We start from the raw sequence: 16,170 nt of genomic DNA on the forward strand, positions 1-16,170 counted from the left end.
GAAAGCACGTGGAAACTCAAGCCCATGGCAGGGTTTCAGAAAGCTGTTACAGAAAATCATCTTAGTTTGGACATACGGTTTGGTCTGAACAAACCAGGCCACAATCTCGAGCAGGTGTAAATCAGCTCCACTGACTTCAACAGAGCATCACTGGTTTACACCAGCTGAAGATCTGGCCCATTGTGTCTGGCTTAAGTAGAGTCCACTCTTTGTATGGAGCAGTGCTGAAGTCACGGAGCGGTAAAATTGTGTAAAACGTACTTGTGGAATGTGCTAACTGATGTAACACAAGCCCAAATGTATTTGTAACAGGATGATCTGCCACTCAAAGGGCCAGAAGGCGTGGGGCCAGCCAACTAGCCCTGTGAGCCCCTTTAAGAATAGGTGATTGGGCCTTGTAGAAGGGATTGAAAGCTCAAATGAAGAAGAGATCTCCAAGAAACAGATTAGCTCCTGGAGCAGGGGACTCCCAGGCAGACAGCCTGGAGGAGGACTGGGGAATAGTTTTGTTTGAGTTGAGTTCAAATAATAAATATCAGAGGGGTAGCCGTGTTAGTCTGTATCCACAAAAACGAGGAGTCCGGTGGCACCGTAAAGACTTAAAGACTGCTATACTGTGGGTTTTGTCGGCATAACTACATCAGTTACAGGGGTAGGTTTTTTTCACACCCCTGACCAATGCAGTTATGCCTATATAACTTTTCAGTGTAAACGAAGCCCAAATGACAACATAAAGATTTATAGCACACCCAGAATACATATACTGTATCCATTTTGCCATAAACCCACTTACAAATGGCCTCAAAGCTACTGGAGAATTGCACCAACTCCTCATTTTCTGTAAGCACAAGAATACTATGGATCCACTGTTAACATGAATCTGCTATGACTCTGTTATTCTTGAGTTCATTGAAAAGAAGGAGTTGGTGCAATAGCTTTGGGACAAAGATTTCAAGCATTTTATCAACCCACCCACAGAACTAATGTCTTTGTGAGAGTGTGCTTTAATTACTAAAGCAAAGCCAAAAGCATTACCTTAGTAAAAATAATACCTAGAAACGCTTATGGGGTACTTTTAATCTTCAAGTATTAATTAATTAAGACTCCCAACATCTCTGTGAAGTAGCTAGGTATTACTGTCCTCATTTTACAGATGGGGAAACTGATGGGGTTTCAGGCTTCGTCCTGTACCACTGCAGTTAATGGAAGCTTTGCTATTGACTTCATTGGGCACAGGATCAGGAAGATAAAGAGCCTGAGTCTTCAAGCTGCTTGAGCACCTTTATCTCCCATTGGTTGAATGTGAGTTGAAGGTGGTCAGAACCTCACAGGTTAAAGGCATCTTCACTTGCCTGTGGCCACAGAGGGAAACCACATCAGACCCACGGTTATAACTTGAGTTCCTTGCTCCCAGATTGCCCCTTATTAGAGCACATCTCCTTTCTTATGTTCACTGATATCCCTGTTCTTGGTGCCTCTCATCTACTAGGGTGAGTTGGTGTACGTCAACTATGGCCGTACTGAAGACTTTTTCAAACTGGAGAGAGAGATGGGAATTAATTGTACTGGAAAGATTGTCATTGCCAGATATGGGAAAATCTTTAGAGGAAATAAGGTAACGTATCTACTCTATAATTGATATATATTCTCAGTCTGTGCTTAAGATATGCCTTCTCCGTAACTGATGGCCATATTTAGAATCTCTTGGTGATCTTAGTGTAATAGAGTTGTTTATCAGACTATGCTCAAAGATGCTTCTTGAGTAGGAGATATATACAAGCATATCTACGACAGTATAAATAAATAAATACATTTGTTTAAAATTACGCTTTTTGACAGATTCAGCTGTTCTTTAAAATGTATCTAACATGTTTCTATTTAAAGATTTCCCCAAACTGGGCAGGGATTAGCCCAACACAGGGTTTTTTAGTTTAAAAAAAACAAACACCTCTGGATTTCCTCAAATACTTTAGGCCCTGATTCAGGAAAGTTCATAAGCATATGCTTAATATTAAGCACATGTTTAAAAGCTTTCTTGACTAGGGATGCTTTCCTCAATCAGGCCCCTAGCCTGGATATGTCTGTGATCATATTTCTCTTAAAAATCCAATTGACTTCAATTTGAATAGGATTAGACCTTACATGTCATTTTACACAGTTTTCAGTTAACCCAACAATCCTAATGCTGAAGCTTTTAAAAGGGATGCCTAGATTGGTGATATTCTCTTGAGGAATATTTTGTGCCCATTGAAGGGACAACTGGCTCATGTCATTTTCATAAGTGAAAGATAATATATGTAATACTCTATAGTGCTGAATTGTTTCTAGAACACTAAGTGGTCAAGAATCCAGCTGGATGGGAAAGGCTCATGAAAATGAGAGAGAGGATTCCCATGTTTTGTAGCATTCTTCTGTGGCATGCAGCACTCCTAAGGCTCGAGAGTGATGTGGACTTATTGTCACTAAAAGGAGCAACACAAATTCATTCTTGTTGTACTTATTGGAAATGCTGCATTCCTACTGACAAATTAGACAATATATATCTTGTCCAGTGAATTCCATTGGTTGATTATATTAAGTTTGCTTCTACAGTCCCACAGGATAGGATGAAGGGAAATATTGTATGTCCTGGGCATGGCTATGATAAGTTTTGACTAAAATATCTGGATCTTACAATCTCAGTTGAAGATTATTTGTCACTCCGTTACTATATTGATCTGTGTTACCTGCAGCAAAATAGATTAGGAAGGAAAAATGAGATCTGTAGCACCTCAAAGCACTATCTGTGGGCCAGAGTTAAACACTGATTTTGTTTGCCAGAAACACAGATATGAAAACCCTTCCCTTTGTTAAAACAGCACAGAGCTGATCTGATGCCCCGGTAAGCCTAAAGATAAACAGTTACTCTTTGGCTTTATGTACATGTTCAAACAAATGGCAGATTCAAGTCCTGGAGTAATACATTTTTCTGTCTCGTATGGTTTACGATTCTGAACCCCTCCTCTTCCCCCCCCCCCCCCCCCCCCGGAGATATTGCGTGTAAATCTCTCACTTAACAACTAAGATTTCAGGTTGTATTTAAACTTGTCAGACTTTTATATTGTGCCCTGAATATTTCAGTAATCAGCTGCTTGTTTTTGTTAGAGTGACAGGAAACAAACTAGAATTACTTGGTACAGTAGTACCCTGTGAGTGGTGTTTCCATGTTATTGCACATATCTCCTGCCTAGGATTCTAAGTAGCACCAAGTCCCTTATGCACATGCTATATCAGGTTTCTCAGCAGGATACCAAACCTATTGGCTGCCAGGAAATTGCATGACATGAGAATAATTATGGGCCAATTTCTTATTTACACTAAAATCCCTTTAAGCCACTCGGGTAGTGTCAAGTGGCCTTAAAGTGGGTGTTAATGTAATTTATAGCCCTTTACAATGCCAGAATGGTAATAAATGAGATTTGGGTTCTAGGACTTGTCCTCATTTTCAGCCCTTCGTTGAGGAATCTAAAAGGGGATGCTGCTTTAACCAGTTCCCTCAATGCAAAGAATCAAAGTCTATTCCGTGAAATGCCAGGTGCCCTCCTCTTGGGACCATGGCCTGGAGAATTCATGCACAGGTGTCAAGCTGTCAAGGACTGAATAAGGAAACGGGATATGCTTTTTAGGTGAAGAATGCTGAGCTGGTTGGTGCCAAGGGAGTTATTCTGTATTCAGACCCTGCTGACTACTGCGCCCCTGGAGTAGATCCCTTTCCAAATGGCTGGAACCTTCCTGGAGGTGGAGCCCAGCGCGGGAATGTGTTAAATCTGAATGGGGCAGGGGATCCTCTCACGCCAGGTTATCCAGCAAAAGGTGAGTGGTGTTGAGAAGAAGCCATTGCCATGGCCCAAGCTCTGATGAGAGCCAGGTGGTCCCAAAGGGGTCTGGTCTCAGAAAGAGTGGGAGAGGGTGACAGGACGTTCCTCATTCCTTTGGAGCAGATGTATGTAAACCCACCTGTTCTTGCCATTGCATGGAGGAGGCAGCTTTGGGCTCCTCCTGCTAAGAGTGCTGCTGCATGGGACCCACAAGAGGAAGCAGGATGCTGTCAGCGGATTCAGAGCGGGCAGCATTGTGCTATTGAAGCTCAAAGTATTCTCACTTCGAGAGAACAGTCTGCATGAGGGAATAACACTGAGGTTGCGACTCTTAACATTCAACAGCCCAAATACTGGTCTGGGAGGGGACACCCTCTTGCTGGTACAACTCCTAGCTCACTGGGGACAGCTGTCAAAGGGCAACATGCATATGTTTTGTTATGTTATATATATGTATGTGTGTTTATACAGATATATGTATTAAACCTTCTGTCTCTTCCCCTTCATTTCTGCACACTAGGGGTGACCCAAGCCCACTTGCATAATCCCCAATGAAGGGGGGATATCGTTAGCTCCGCGGCTCTACAAGGCTGGGTCTGTTTCCCTTTCAGCCACTTGGCCCTTCGATTGTTCCGCATTTCCCTATAAAGCTGTTTGTGGCCATCTCTCCTCCTATCCTTACTGTTGTGCCTCTCAGTGCAGCAGGAAAAGATAGTGGTGAGAAAGTAGGAGATCAGCCACCATCCCTGCGCTAGATCCAATGATATTCTCTGCAAAAAAGTCCCGTCTGCCCTTTTCCCCCAGCCAGGGTCCTTCCTACTCCCATGTTAAGGAAATCCTTCTCTCAGACATTCTGCAAAGGAACCGTATTCAGAGATGGTTTCCAAATGTGGAATTTTGCACACACACCAGACTGGAATTTTGCACACACCAACCAGGGGTTGCAGGGTTGTGGACGCCCAAGGAGTGTGTTGAGGCCTCTCTGAAACTGTATTTATGTCGTGTAGACAGCAGCGTTCTTGTAGAAATCTCGGCCTCATTTTTAGCACAGCAGAGTAATTATTCCTGACATCTATGTAGAGCTGTGTTACGTGTTGTATGAATCGCTCTCAAAAGTCAGATAAAATAAACACCAACCTTCTACCTCCAGAGTACACCTATCGATATGAGGAAGCAAGGGCTGTAGGTCTTCCAAAACTTCCAGTCCATCCCATTGGTTACAATGATGCTGAAAAGTTATTACGGTAAGTAAATGGAAGACAAGGGGAAGCTTCATAAGAATGTCTTGTGAAATCCATGGAGGTATTTGAAAGAAGGAGAGAAAATAATTCATACTGTTCCTCTGGCACATTTACTAAAGTAGCTTGTTTGCTGTTATGGGGACCTCAAGGGAAAAAACATATGTTGGGTAAGTGCCCAGAGCATTTTAAATAAATCAAAATAAATAAATGTTTTACTGAAGCTATAAAATGTACCTTAATTTGAATAAGTAATCCAAGTGTAATAATTAGCAGGGCTGTCAAGTCGCCTACTTTTGGGAGGTGGTACCCCTAAATGAGTCAACCATTCACCCTGTGAAACATTTTTCTCTCATGTCTGGAGGATGGGTAAGGACCTGTGTGCCATCCCCACATTGTTAGATGCTGGCAATCTCTCACAGTGTATTAAATCAGCTGAATGTGAAATGATGCCAACAAGCTAAAACTTGGACCCAGTGTTCATCTAGCATTTCTCATTCATTCAGCAAAATTCTCACCTTCTTGTAAGGCAAGGCTCATTTGTTGCCAGCTCCCAGACTAAACCTATCAGGTTAGTCGTACTCTGTGTGCAGTTACACAGTCAAAGCTAGTGACCATCAGGTTCTTTGTTTAGTCAAATAATTCTCCAGGATGTTCATTCATTCGCCCTGAGACCAGGTGCAGGGGTGAGTTTAACGATCAGTTTTTGCTTTTAGATTTTGGTAGGATGTGCGGAATTATTATTACTATTTAATATTACATTATTTAATATTGATGATAGTGCTCAGTGTCTGATGGTACTGTGTATTGTACTAACAAGCCCCAATCCTGCAAACACACACAGTAACTTTATGTACATAAATAACCCTGTTGAACTCAATGGATCTACTCACATAACGTGACTCATGTGGGTAAGCACATTTAGGGTCAGGGCAATAAAGGTGAACAATGTATGTATAAAAAGTCTGTGGACCTGTCTGTCTTACAAGCTTTATGATAATTAATCTGTGAAATCTGAGCTTCAGTAAACTTAAAACAATAGTTTCTAACTTGGTTGTGCATCAGAGATCGTTCTAGTGAGCAGTGGCGAAGGGGACACTGTGTGCTGGTACAAGTTCTTCAGTTTTTTTCTTCTATTTCCCTGCTCTACAAAAGTTTTTTTCTCTCTCTCTCTCGCCTCCCTCCTCCCCTCTTGCAGAAATCTTTATTTGAGCCAGAAATAAGCTAGTGTTCAGTGTTGAGAACAAAAAGGTCAAAGATCACATTCACAAATACCTTGGCAAGAGTATTTGAACAATTAGAACATTAGGGTCATATGGGCAAGGCTGACATGAAAATTCTGGAGCCCTGGAGCTACTGTAAAGTTGTGTGCTCCCTTTCCCCTCCCCTTTCCCCCGCATCCAGTTGTAACTCTTGGGTATTTGGTTTGTCATAATGGAAGCATGAAAAGACATTTAAAAAAATTTTTTTTTGAATCAGCGACATAAACTTCTTTTTTTACTTCCTTCTCTTTCGAAAATAATTTCAGAAGTGTCTAAGTGACTTTAGTGTCCGTGGACTTTCAATGGGACATAGGCTCCAAAGTCACATAACTGCTTTTGAAAATCCCACACATTTATCTTTTTGCTTTTCTACTTTGTACATCAGTTGGGCATTAATCTGTTGATACAATAGTTTCTTTTCTCTAGTAACACATAATACAATTCCTAGCTTCTGACAGGAAAACGCCAACATATTTGATTTTACATCTGTTTAAGCCACCTGAGATACAATGTTAAAAGCTACACAAATCCAAAACTTCTGGCAATTTCAGACAATGTGCATGATATTGCCCATCTCGGGTTTACATAGAACTTGCATATAACTGGTCTTTGCATTTATTTTAGGCATTCTTTCTGCACTGAATTATTCCCCCAGCTGTGTGTGCATGTCTTTCCCTGAGCAAATAGGAGCTGTCTACCTGCATAAAATGGCACAATAGGCCCTCTTTGGATGAAGTTTAAAAATCAGTCTGTGCCTAGCTTTCACTGAACTGGTCCTAGTATAAGCACATATTTCAGGCCAACCTGCTAAGGAATACTATATTCCCAAATCACTTTCCCACAAAGCTTTATGCTTAGTTCATAAAAAAGCGATGTGAGTTTGAAACTTGCTTTTTATGATCGATGAGCCAGTCAATAGTTGGCAGTGTAGCACAACTAGTAATTTGCCTTTAATTGAGTTGTAAATATCTAGAGAGTTGGTTTTAAAAACATAAATGAAATATATATCCTCAATAGACATTTGGTTCTTATTTTCATGTAAACCTTGAAAGATCAGAATGCCTAGTTCTTCCTATTTATAAAACAAATGCATTTTCCATAGATAATCTCATCGTGGGCATAAAGCATATGCTTAATAGCTTTGCTGAATGTGGATGAATTTATACAGATGCTTAAAATAAAGGGCACGCTTAAGTGTTGTGCTGATTTGGGGCCAGAATCAGGGCCACCTTCTGACATTCATAGTCCCTGAAGCTTACCCCAATTCTTATAAGCACTTAGCAAAATATATAAATATTTTAAAAAAGAGGCTTGGATGCTGCAAAGGCATCTACTCACACAGGCAGCTAAGCAGGCCCTGATTTTTAGTGACTTAGTTTGGGGATTTAGATTGTTCACTATTTAGAATAAGGACTGGTCTTTGTCTGGATTTTTCAAGACCCTAGGACGTTTTGAAGCTAAAGAAACTACATTCATCACAAGTCCATGTGTATCACTGAAATGTAATTTCAATTGAATAGCCAAAGCATCAGTTAGTATATCCAATTCTGATGGCATTCCACTGGTGCAAATACTTGGAGTTACTTTGGATTTACAAGGGTGTAACTGAGACCAGGATCTAGCCCATAGCCAGTGGTGCAAGAAAAGATCACTTGAATCATCCAATCGAATTCCCCTCCATTTTAGAAGCCTATTCAATACATTTTTTGTTTTAAAGCTTAGATGGTAAGCTTTTTGAGGTAAGTGTGTGTGGGTTTTTGTTCAGTGTTTGTACGGTGCTTAGCACAGTAGAGGCTTTGTCCATGACTGGCACAACACTTACACAAATAACAAATACTAAAAAACAGATTTTTTTTATAACAGTAACATGGGAGGACCTGCCCCACCAGACAGCAGCTGGAAAGGAAGCCTGAATGTGTCTTACAACATTGGGCCTGGTTTTGTGAGCAGTTACTCTACAAGGTCAGTTTTGCATTACATAAAGCAAGTTTTAATAGATAGGGAAATATAACAACAGTTGGTGAAATCTTTGAACTAGAGCTCTGCAAGTTTTGACATTTGGGGGTCATTGCCAGTTTTTCCTTGGTGTCAGGGCATATGGCATTGTTTCTGGGCTAAAGTGAACTCAAAGCAAAACATCAGCTGAGTTTCTCCTGGTTTTGATGCAAATTCATACATTGTTCAAGTTTCAAGCAATCCAGGGCTCGAATTCATTTGCAAGGTTTCCAGATCTTAGCAAACTCTCTGATCAATCAGGACTAAGTTGAAGGCCTCACAATAAAAGTTCCACTCACGTCTATTTTGAGCTAAGCTGTCTTTAGCTTTGGGACTATTTGTTGCATCATATAAAATAAGGAAGATATTAATCTCAAATGTACATTGTTCTGAAAATTCTAATGTAATGTGTTATTCTTTACATTACAAAGCCTCATTTTTGCTTCAGGTGGCTATGACTGAGGCCACATGATCTACTGAATTACAGCCAATGGCTAGAAGCCACATGTTGAACTAGTCAGGCTGAACTATTGTAATGACCTCAGATGAACCACTTGAGCTCCTCTTCCTCCTATAGTCAAATCATCAGGAAAATGAGATTAAAAAAATACAGGACTGCACTGAGAGTCAGATGCTGCCCCTTAGGTTGGCTGGTACATAAGTGAACAAAAGACATGTTTGTGATACAACTTAGAATGTGTCCTGATGTTCTGGGTGGGCCTGATGCCCCACTGACTCCCGCCCCTGTGATTCCATTCTCTGCAGTGGTGTTACCCCGGAGTTACACTGGCTAAATGACAGAGGAACCAACCTCTAGATTTTTAACAAAATATTTATAAAATATGTTAGTTTTCCTTTCTCCCTCCCAACTTTAAAAATCAGCTGCTAACAGAACATCATTTTAAGGTCAGAGCTTTTAGTCTGTTGCCAGTATAAATCATAGCAGCAATCAATATAAGTCATGCACCAACAATGTGATTAGGTAACTTTCCAGTGCCAAATTGTGTCCTCAATTTCAATAATATAAAGCTGGAGCAACTTCAGTGGACTTTTCCCAGATTTACATTTGTTTAAGTGAGAGCAAAATTCTGCCCTTAATCTCTTACTATAAACAATATATACCTTATGCATTTTTAAAGCATATAATGTTTTAATAAGTGATCTGATGAGTTCTCTCTTTAAATTTGCTTTCCAATGCATTAGGAAGGTCAAAATGCACATTCACAGTAGCAATAAAGTGACAAGAATTTACAACGTGATCGGTACCATCAGAGGAGCAACAGAACCAGGTAAAGCCATTTGTCTTATAAATTATCTGTGGGTGCAGGGAACTGCAGATACACCTAATTAAGCATAGTAATTAAAAAGAGAGGACGTGGAAGAGGGTTTTCTCTATATTCTACTTGGTGAGCACGTCTGTTTGTACACATTGGGGATTTATTGCAGGAGCACTCACACAGTTTAGGTTATGTCAGCACTTTCACTGTAAAAACTGGTTTTCCAAGGGGAACGTAACCTAGACATAAACATTTGCGTCCAGGCAAGCAATATTGCAAGTACATTCTCTAATGGATTTTTTTTAATAAGAGAGTTGTGGGAATTTAATAATAAATGGAAGTTTAGATCTTTACGAGTTTGAAAAGACATTCATGTTCTTGCCAATGAAATTGCTTCACCCCTTAATGGCTTATGTGTACTATATTATGGCATCTTTTATCCAATGTGATCTGAAAGCCCCAAGCTGGTTTTCAGATATTTATAGGATAGTAAGATCACTTCATCCGCAACCACAATACAGCCATTTCTGGACTGAATCACAATTGTAACAACATCAAGCAAGACAGTAGGATTTATTCTTTCTTCAGTGCCATATCATGTCAACTGCATCTTCCATTGTGACTTGGTTAACCCTCATTGTAATGTACCTATCACCTAGGGCAAGAAAATACTACTTCAGTGTCTTTAAAACTTGTTGAGTTAAGAGCACTCAGGATGTAAAAATGTAAATACTGGGCCAGTTTTGACCATCAAATGCACCATAATAAGGTGTATGATGGAGTGTCTGTCATAGCAAAGGAAAGTTTTAAGGAGGGATTTGAAACAGAATAATGAGGATAAATAGAAACCCAGAAGGTTATTGGTTTTGATACAGTTTTTAAATGTGTGCAGTTTTATTTTAGAGTTGGTGGTTTGTACAGTTTTTGTTTGCTTGTTCATGTGACTTGATTAAACTTCAGGCAAAGACAGCATAGAAAATCAAAAGCCCAAATGATGAATATTTTGGAAAATGATGCATGTCAGAAAAAAGGGGTTAATAATCGCAACAACTTTAAAAATGTAGACTACAGTTGGAACTAATTATTGTTATGGTGTCTGTTATAAACATCTTTTGGAGTTAAAGTGCTACTAAGTTTAGAACTTCTACAGATGCTAATATAAATAAGCCACAAACCAGCTGCAGTTCAGCAACAAACTTGCCTGTAATTTTTTTCTAAAGAGATTTACAGTGGCTCCTGCCATTCTGCCACATGTGAAGTAAACTATTAAAGTGATGTATTTGTTGCCTGCAAACCTACATAGACTACATCGCTACTCTCCATTGACACTATTACTGCAGGAAAGAGATCCTCCAAATAAACCCCTCTGATTAATTTCTCCAGACAGATACGTCATCCTGGGAGGCCACCGTGACTCCTGGGTCTTTGGTGGAATTGATCCTCAGAGCGGGGCAGCTGTGGTTCATGAGATTGTGAGAAGTTATGGGAAATTGAAGAAGGAAGGTATGTGACTAAAGAATAAAGCAAACAGAACCATTTAAAGATTTTTCTTAAACTAAGGGTCAAATTTCTGCTCCCAGTTGATTTAAGTTAAATACAGGCTTAAGTGCTCTGCTAAATCAAGGCCACAGTCCTTCATATTTGGAATTTGCTGTCAACTCTTCAGTTATCTATTGTAGATATTTCAAAGTCCCTATAATGATGGTATCCAAAGGTGTGATCCATGAAGATATATAGGCATCTAAGTCCCATTTTTAGGCATCATTGCAATCCACAAAATGCGGCTTGGCTTCCGCCTAACCATGTAGGTGCCTAAATTTGCTCAGGGCCTACATTTTTGCTTGTGAGCATGCACACTGCAGCCTCATTTTAGGTGCCCGAATCTGTATCTCCCGCCTAAGCCCCAGAACAATTCACAAACCAGGGGTGTTAGGCATTCAGCAGCCTAAGTTGCGTGCAGGAGTCTGAGCCGACAGACGTGCTCTACGTTGCGATTCCTAAGTCCGTTCGTGGATCTTGGCCTACGTGCCTCTTTCATTCATAGCGTGGTAAATTTGCTTTGGCAAGGATTTACAGTATGTAATTATAGAAATTACTGAACTCTTGTATAGCAGTTTTCATCTTTACAGTGCTTTGCAGCTGCTAATCACTGTTATCTTAACTATAATGAGTTAATCAAATTATTGATGTTATGACACCCTTGGTTTCCAAGATGGTGATGGGTATGGAAGGTTTCATCTGGGGAAGAAAATCAGGCAGCGTGTGGAAGATTGGGAAGTAAATATGACGTATGGGGTAACTGGTTAAAATTCTACAGTCTGTGACACAGAAGAGGTCAGACTAGATCATGTAGTAGCACCACCTGGCCTTAAAAATCTATGGAACTGTGCCATAAGAGAGTAAGCAAGAATCTGAGAAGACAACATTTATAGCTTCCAGATCAGTTAAGTGTTAAACCAGTGTGAATGGGACCCGGAATACGTACAGGATACACAGTGAAAAATTAATAGGAGAACAAGTTTAAAAATACAAGGTTCCTAATTATACTTAAGGGTGGTGAGGAATGTCAACACCATTAAAAGTCAACTGCCAGAACAAGTGGAGTCTTCTTTTATTGAGTCGGAAATCCTGGAGACAGAGGTCCTGACATAACCGGAACACTGTGCTCCAGTAGCTTTCTTTGCCCAACCACAGCATTTAAAACCTGTTAGAGGTTAATTTTGTTTCCTTCACTGCCTAGTTACCGAACGTAATAGGAAACAATGTTTAGTGAAGCCAACCAGGAACGAGAGTAATAGCAGTGGCATGAAGGAGAGCTTGGATAAAGTAGACACAGATAAAAACACATTGCAATATACCCCGCTCCAGATTATCATGGCTTCAAGTCACATGCAAAGCTTTTTAGAGCAAAAGATCATTGTTTAGAGGTGGATCTATCAAAACCACACAGGGGATTTCTCGGTATTTGAGAGTTGGCGTTTGGGAAGAAGGGGGGTCAGGGAAAGCCTTTATGACCCTAGACGTGGAACAAGTACTAAGATGTATATTTAATTGAAAGAGGACAGTAATTTAGTGTCTGTACTGAACGGAGCTGGTTGTAAAAAATCAAAACACTTTTGCAAAAGTTCTTCCCCGGTTATTTACCAAAATGTTGAATTTAGGAAAATGTCAATCACCTCAGGTACTGAGCAAAGACAAAAGTCTGTATCAGGCATAATACTGCAAACTGTGAGTAAAATTACAAAAGATTTTGGGGTAGAGTCCCCAAGTGTGCCTTTTACACCACACATCATTCTTGCAGCTGAGACCCAAACTGTTGTTACTCATGGTATGATTTATTCTCAGTTTGATGTACACTCACAGTGTATTTCTCTGGAGTAATTCTCCTGTTGCTTTAAATCTTTTATTATTGTAGGATGGAGGCCCCGAAGAACAATGATCTTTGCAAGCTGGGATGCGGAGGAATTTGGCTTGCTGGGATCTACAGAGTGGGCTGAGGTAAATCAAGAATAAGTGATCCAAGAGAGTTCTGCACAATGGTAGATCTTTCCCCCACTTTTGGAACCTGCTGCAGTGAGGCATGTTCATATACACACAAACACATGAGAGAGTGTCCAAGGTTGTATTGCTAAATACCAAAAAACAGTCCCGCAACATTCAAGTAATAACTAGGGCCCTACCAAATTCAGGGTCCGTTTTGGTCAATGTCATGGTCATAGGATTTTAAAAATTGTAAACGTCATGATTTCAGCTATTTAAATCTGAAATTTCAAGGTGTTGTAATTGTAGGGGTCCTGACCCAAAAAGGAGTTGTGGGGTTGTCACAAGGTGGTTATAGGGGGAGGTTGTGGTATTGCTACCGTTACTTCTGCGCGGCTGCTGGCAGCAGCGCTGCCTGCGGAGCTGGGCAGCTGGAGAGCGGTGGCTGCTGGCCGGGACCCCAGCTCTGAAGGCAGAGCTGCGGCCAGCAGCAGCAGCGCAGAAGTAAGGATGGCCTGGTATCATATTGTCACCCTTGCATCTCTGTTGCTGCTGGCGGGGTGCTGCCATCAGAGCTGGATGCCTGGCCAACAGCTACTGCTCTTCTGCCACCCAGCTCTGAAGGCAGCATGGAAGTAAGGATGGCAATACCATGACCACCCTAAAATAAACTTGCAGCCCCCCCTGCAACTCCCTTCTGGGTCAGGACCCCTGACTTGAGAAATGCTGGTCTCCCCCATGAAATCTGTATAGTATAGGGTAAAAGCACACAAAAGACCAGATTTCATGGGGTGGGGGTGGGGGAATCAGATTTCACGGTCCGTGACACTTTTCTCATGACCGTGAATTTGGTAGGGCCCTAGTAATAACCCTTCCCCAGGAATACAGTAAATTATTCTTGGCTTTAGCAATGAGCAACCTTAATGTGAATTTCATCTGAAGAGGCCACTTGTGCTACCCACAGTATGACCAAAGTAACAATGCTACATCCCAAAACAAAGTGTGTCTGAGAATATACCAACCTATACTTGCAAGTAGTGACCCAGCAAGTTGGAGATATTGGGCTTGATTCTCCTCTCAAACCAATTTTAAATGGGTGTCATTCCATTGATTTCCATGGAGCTGCTTGAGATTTACACTGAAGTAAACGAGATCAGAATCAGATCTGTTGTTTTGGTTGCTGCCCTAGGTACTTTCTGATTCGTACTGAGATTGTGAATACCCGTGTCATAAATCCATCTGCATTAATAATATTCAGAATCAAGGGTACCAGGTCTCTGTACAACCACTTAGAGGAAGACACTAGTTCATTGACTTTAAAAGCACCCACAAGGTCAAGCTAAAGGTTATTCTAACTCAAATCATTCCAAAGAAGGCCCATAAATCTTGCATTGAAGCTTCTTTTCAGCATGTGAAGTATGACTGGCTTGCTGTTTTATCATCCACAATTTTCCTTACTGCAAAATCTCCTTGTTTTCTCTTGGATGGCATGGTAATTATAAGTCAGAAAAGTTCACAAAATAATGAATGATCTAGAAAAGGTAGATTGGGAACTTCTGTTCTCCCTTTCTCATAACACCAGAACAAAGGGACATTCAATGTAACTGAAAGGTGGGAAATTCAAAACTGATAGAATGACTTATTTTCATATCGCACACAGTTAGCCTGTGGAACTCATTCCGACATGAAGCTGTTGACTCCAGAAGTTTAGCAGATTCAGATGCAGAGCTGTAATAGTAAATATTAAAGCAGCAAAGAATTTTGGAAGGCATATAAATAACTGCAAGATTTATGGCATAAGCAAACGTCTGACTAATGGGATTAGGAGGATATTTCCCTTGGTGACAGATTATCCCGTAACTGTGTATGGCAGTATTTCTTGCACTTTCCCTGAAGCAGTTGTTAATGGCCAGTGTAGATGATGAATATTGAACTAGGTGGTTTGATCCAGTACGGCCATTCCTATGTTCCTAACCGTAAAGAAGGCATGAGGTGCCATCTATAGTAGTTCAGAGCATCTGCTCCATTTAACTAAACAAAACCTTGTGTTTGGTTGGAATGGGCCCCAAATCTCACCTTTAAATACTTATCCAAAAACTCTTGTGTGCAGTTCTCCTTGCTCTGAAAGAAACTGATTCATGTGCTCTGGGAGTCAAGACTAATGTGTGAGTCCAAAAGTACCGTATGGACTGGATTGTGGTAGTTTGGAATGCTGCAAGATTCTACATCGCAAAATTTACAGTGTTATTTTGAGGGGAAAAGTTAATCAACTTGTTTTTTTTTCCCCCCACCACAGGAAAATGCCAAACTATTACAAGCCCGTGGGGTGGCGTATATCAATGCCGATTCCTCAGTTGAAGGTGTATACTTGTGTTTCTATGGCAGTGGCAGGTGGGAGGTAGATGAAATTGAGACAACTTCACTTGAGGCTCAGTGCTGGCTTTGCCATGGGCCCTGAGAAAAGTGCATTGTTGTGTTGGCCCGTGAGCAGCTTGGGAGGGAGATGGTGACCCAGAGTTACAATTACCCTCTTGCTTCGGGGAGGGAGTATATTATGCTGGGCATATAACTACAGTATCTGACACATGGTGTTGGGGGGAGGAAGGAGAGATGGGGGTAGAACCAAGGACCTACCTGTTATACATCCCTCCCAGTAGCTCTGTAGAGTCAGCTTCCCCTCCCGTGTGGCTATCCGTGATATGGGTAGTGAGCACGGGGTGTAAGGCAGGACCCCTGAGCTATTGTGCTAGCTGAAGCACAATTTAGCCCAAATCCTAAGCCAGTGTGAATGCACTGAGCAGCCTACAGCTGGCAGCCCGATCTACTTTGGAGATCCTGCTTTTCCTCCTGGTGTCTCCTCTTATTACAGACATGTCTCCTCCCTCCACAAAAACACAGAGCAGACTTGGTTTTCTATTTTAAACGCTGACCCTGTCTTTCAGGAAACTACACTCTGAGAATTGATTGTACTCCGCTGATGTACAGCCTGGTGTACAGCTTGACGAAAGAGGTAAAGATACACTAAAATATCAACTGATGTAGCAACAGTAACTACCCTTAG

At 41.0% G+C, this 16,170-nt stretch overlaps 1 protein-coding gene across 3 annotated transcripts in view; it reads left to right on the forward strand.

Moving 5' to 3' along the window:
• The window catches only part of LOC125632972 (glutamate carboxypeptidase 2-like), a 59,857-nt gene that overhangs the window by 19,825 nt on the left and 23,862 nt on the right, over positions 1-16,170 (forward strand). For all 3 annotated transcript variants that reach the window (XR_007355454.2, XM_048841989.2, XM_048841998.2), the window contains exons 5-13: positions 1,490-1,615; positions 3,666-3,852; positions 5,008-5,101; positions 8,221-8,319; positions 9,556-9,641; positions 11,013-11,132; positions 13,045-13,127; positions 15,406-15,469; positions 16,052-16,119. Coding sequence is in view for 2 of the 3 variants with exons in the window: in XM_048841989.2 (XP_048697946.2) it covers positions 1,490-1,615; positions 3,666-3,852; positions 5,008-5,101; positions 8,221-8,319; positions 9,556-9,641; positions 11,013-11,132; positions 13,045-13,127; positions 15,406-15,469; positions 16,052-16,119 (927 nt within the window). In the remaining variant the exon portion in view is untranslated. The remainder of the gene's footprint in view (positions 1-1,489; positions 1,616-3,665; positions 3,853-5,007; positions 5,102-8,220; positions 8,320-9,555; positions 9,642-11,012; positions 11,133-13,044; positions 13,128-15,405; positions 15,470-16,051; positions 16,120-16,170) is intronic.

Source organism: Caretta caretta, chromosome 1 (assembly GCF_965140235.1).
Source record: "Caretta caretta isolate rCarCar2 chromosome 1, rCarCar1.hap1, whole genome shotgun sequence".
NCBI lineage: Eukaryota > Metazoa > Chordata > Testudines > Cheloniidae > Caretta > Caretta caretta.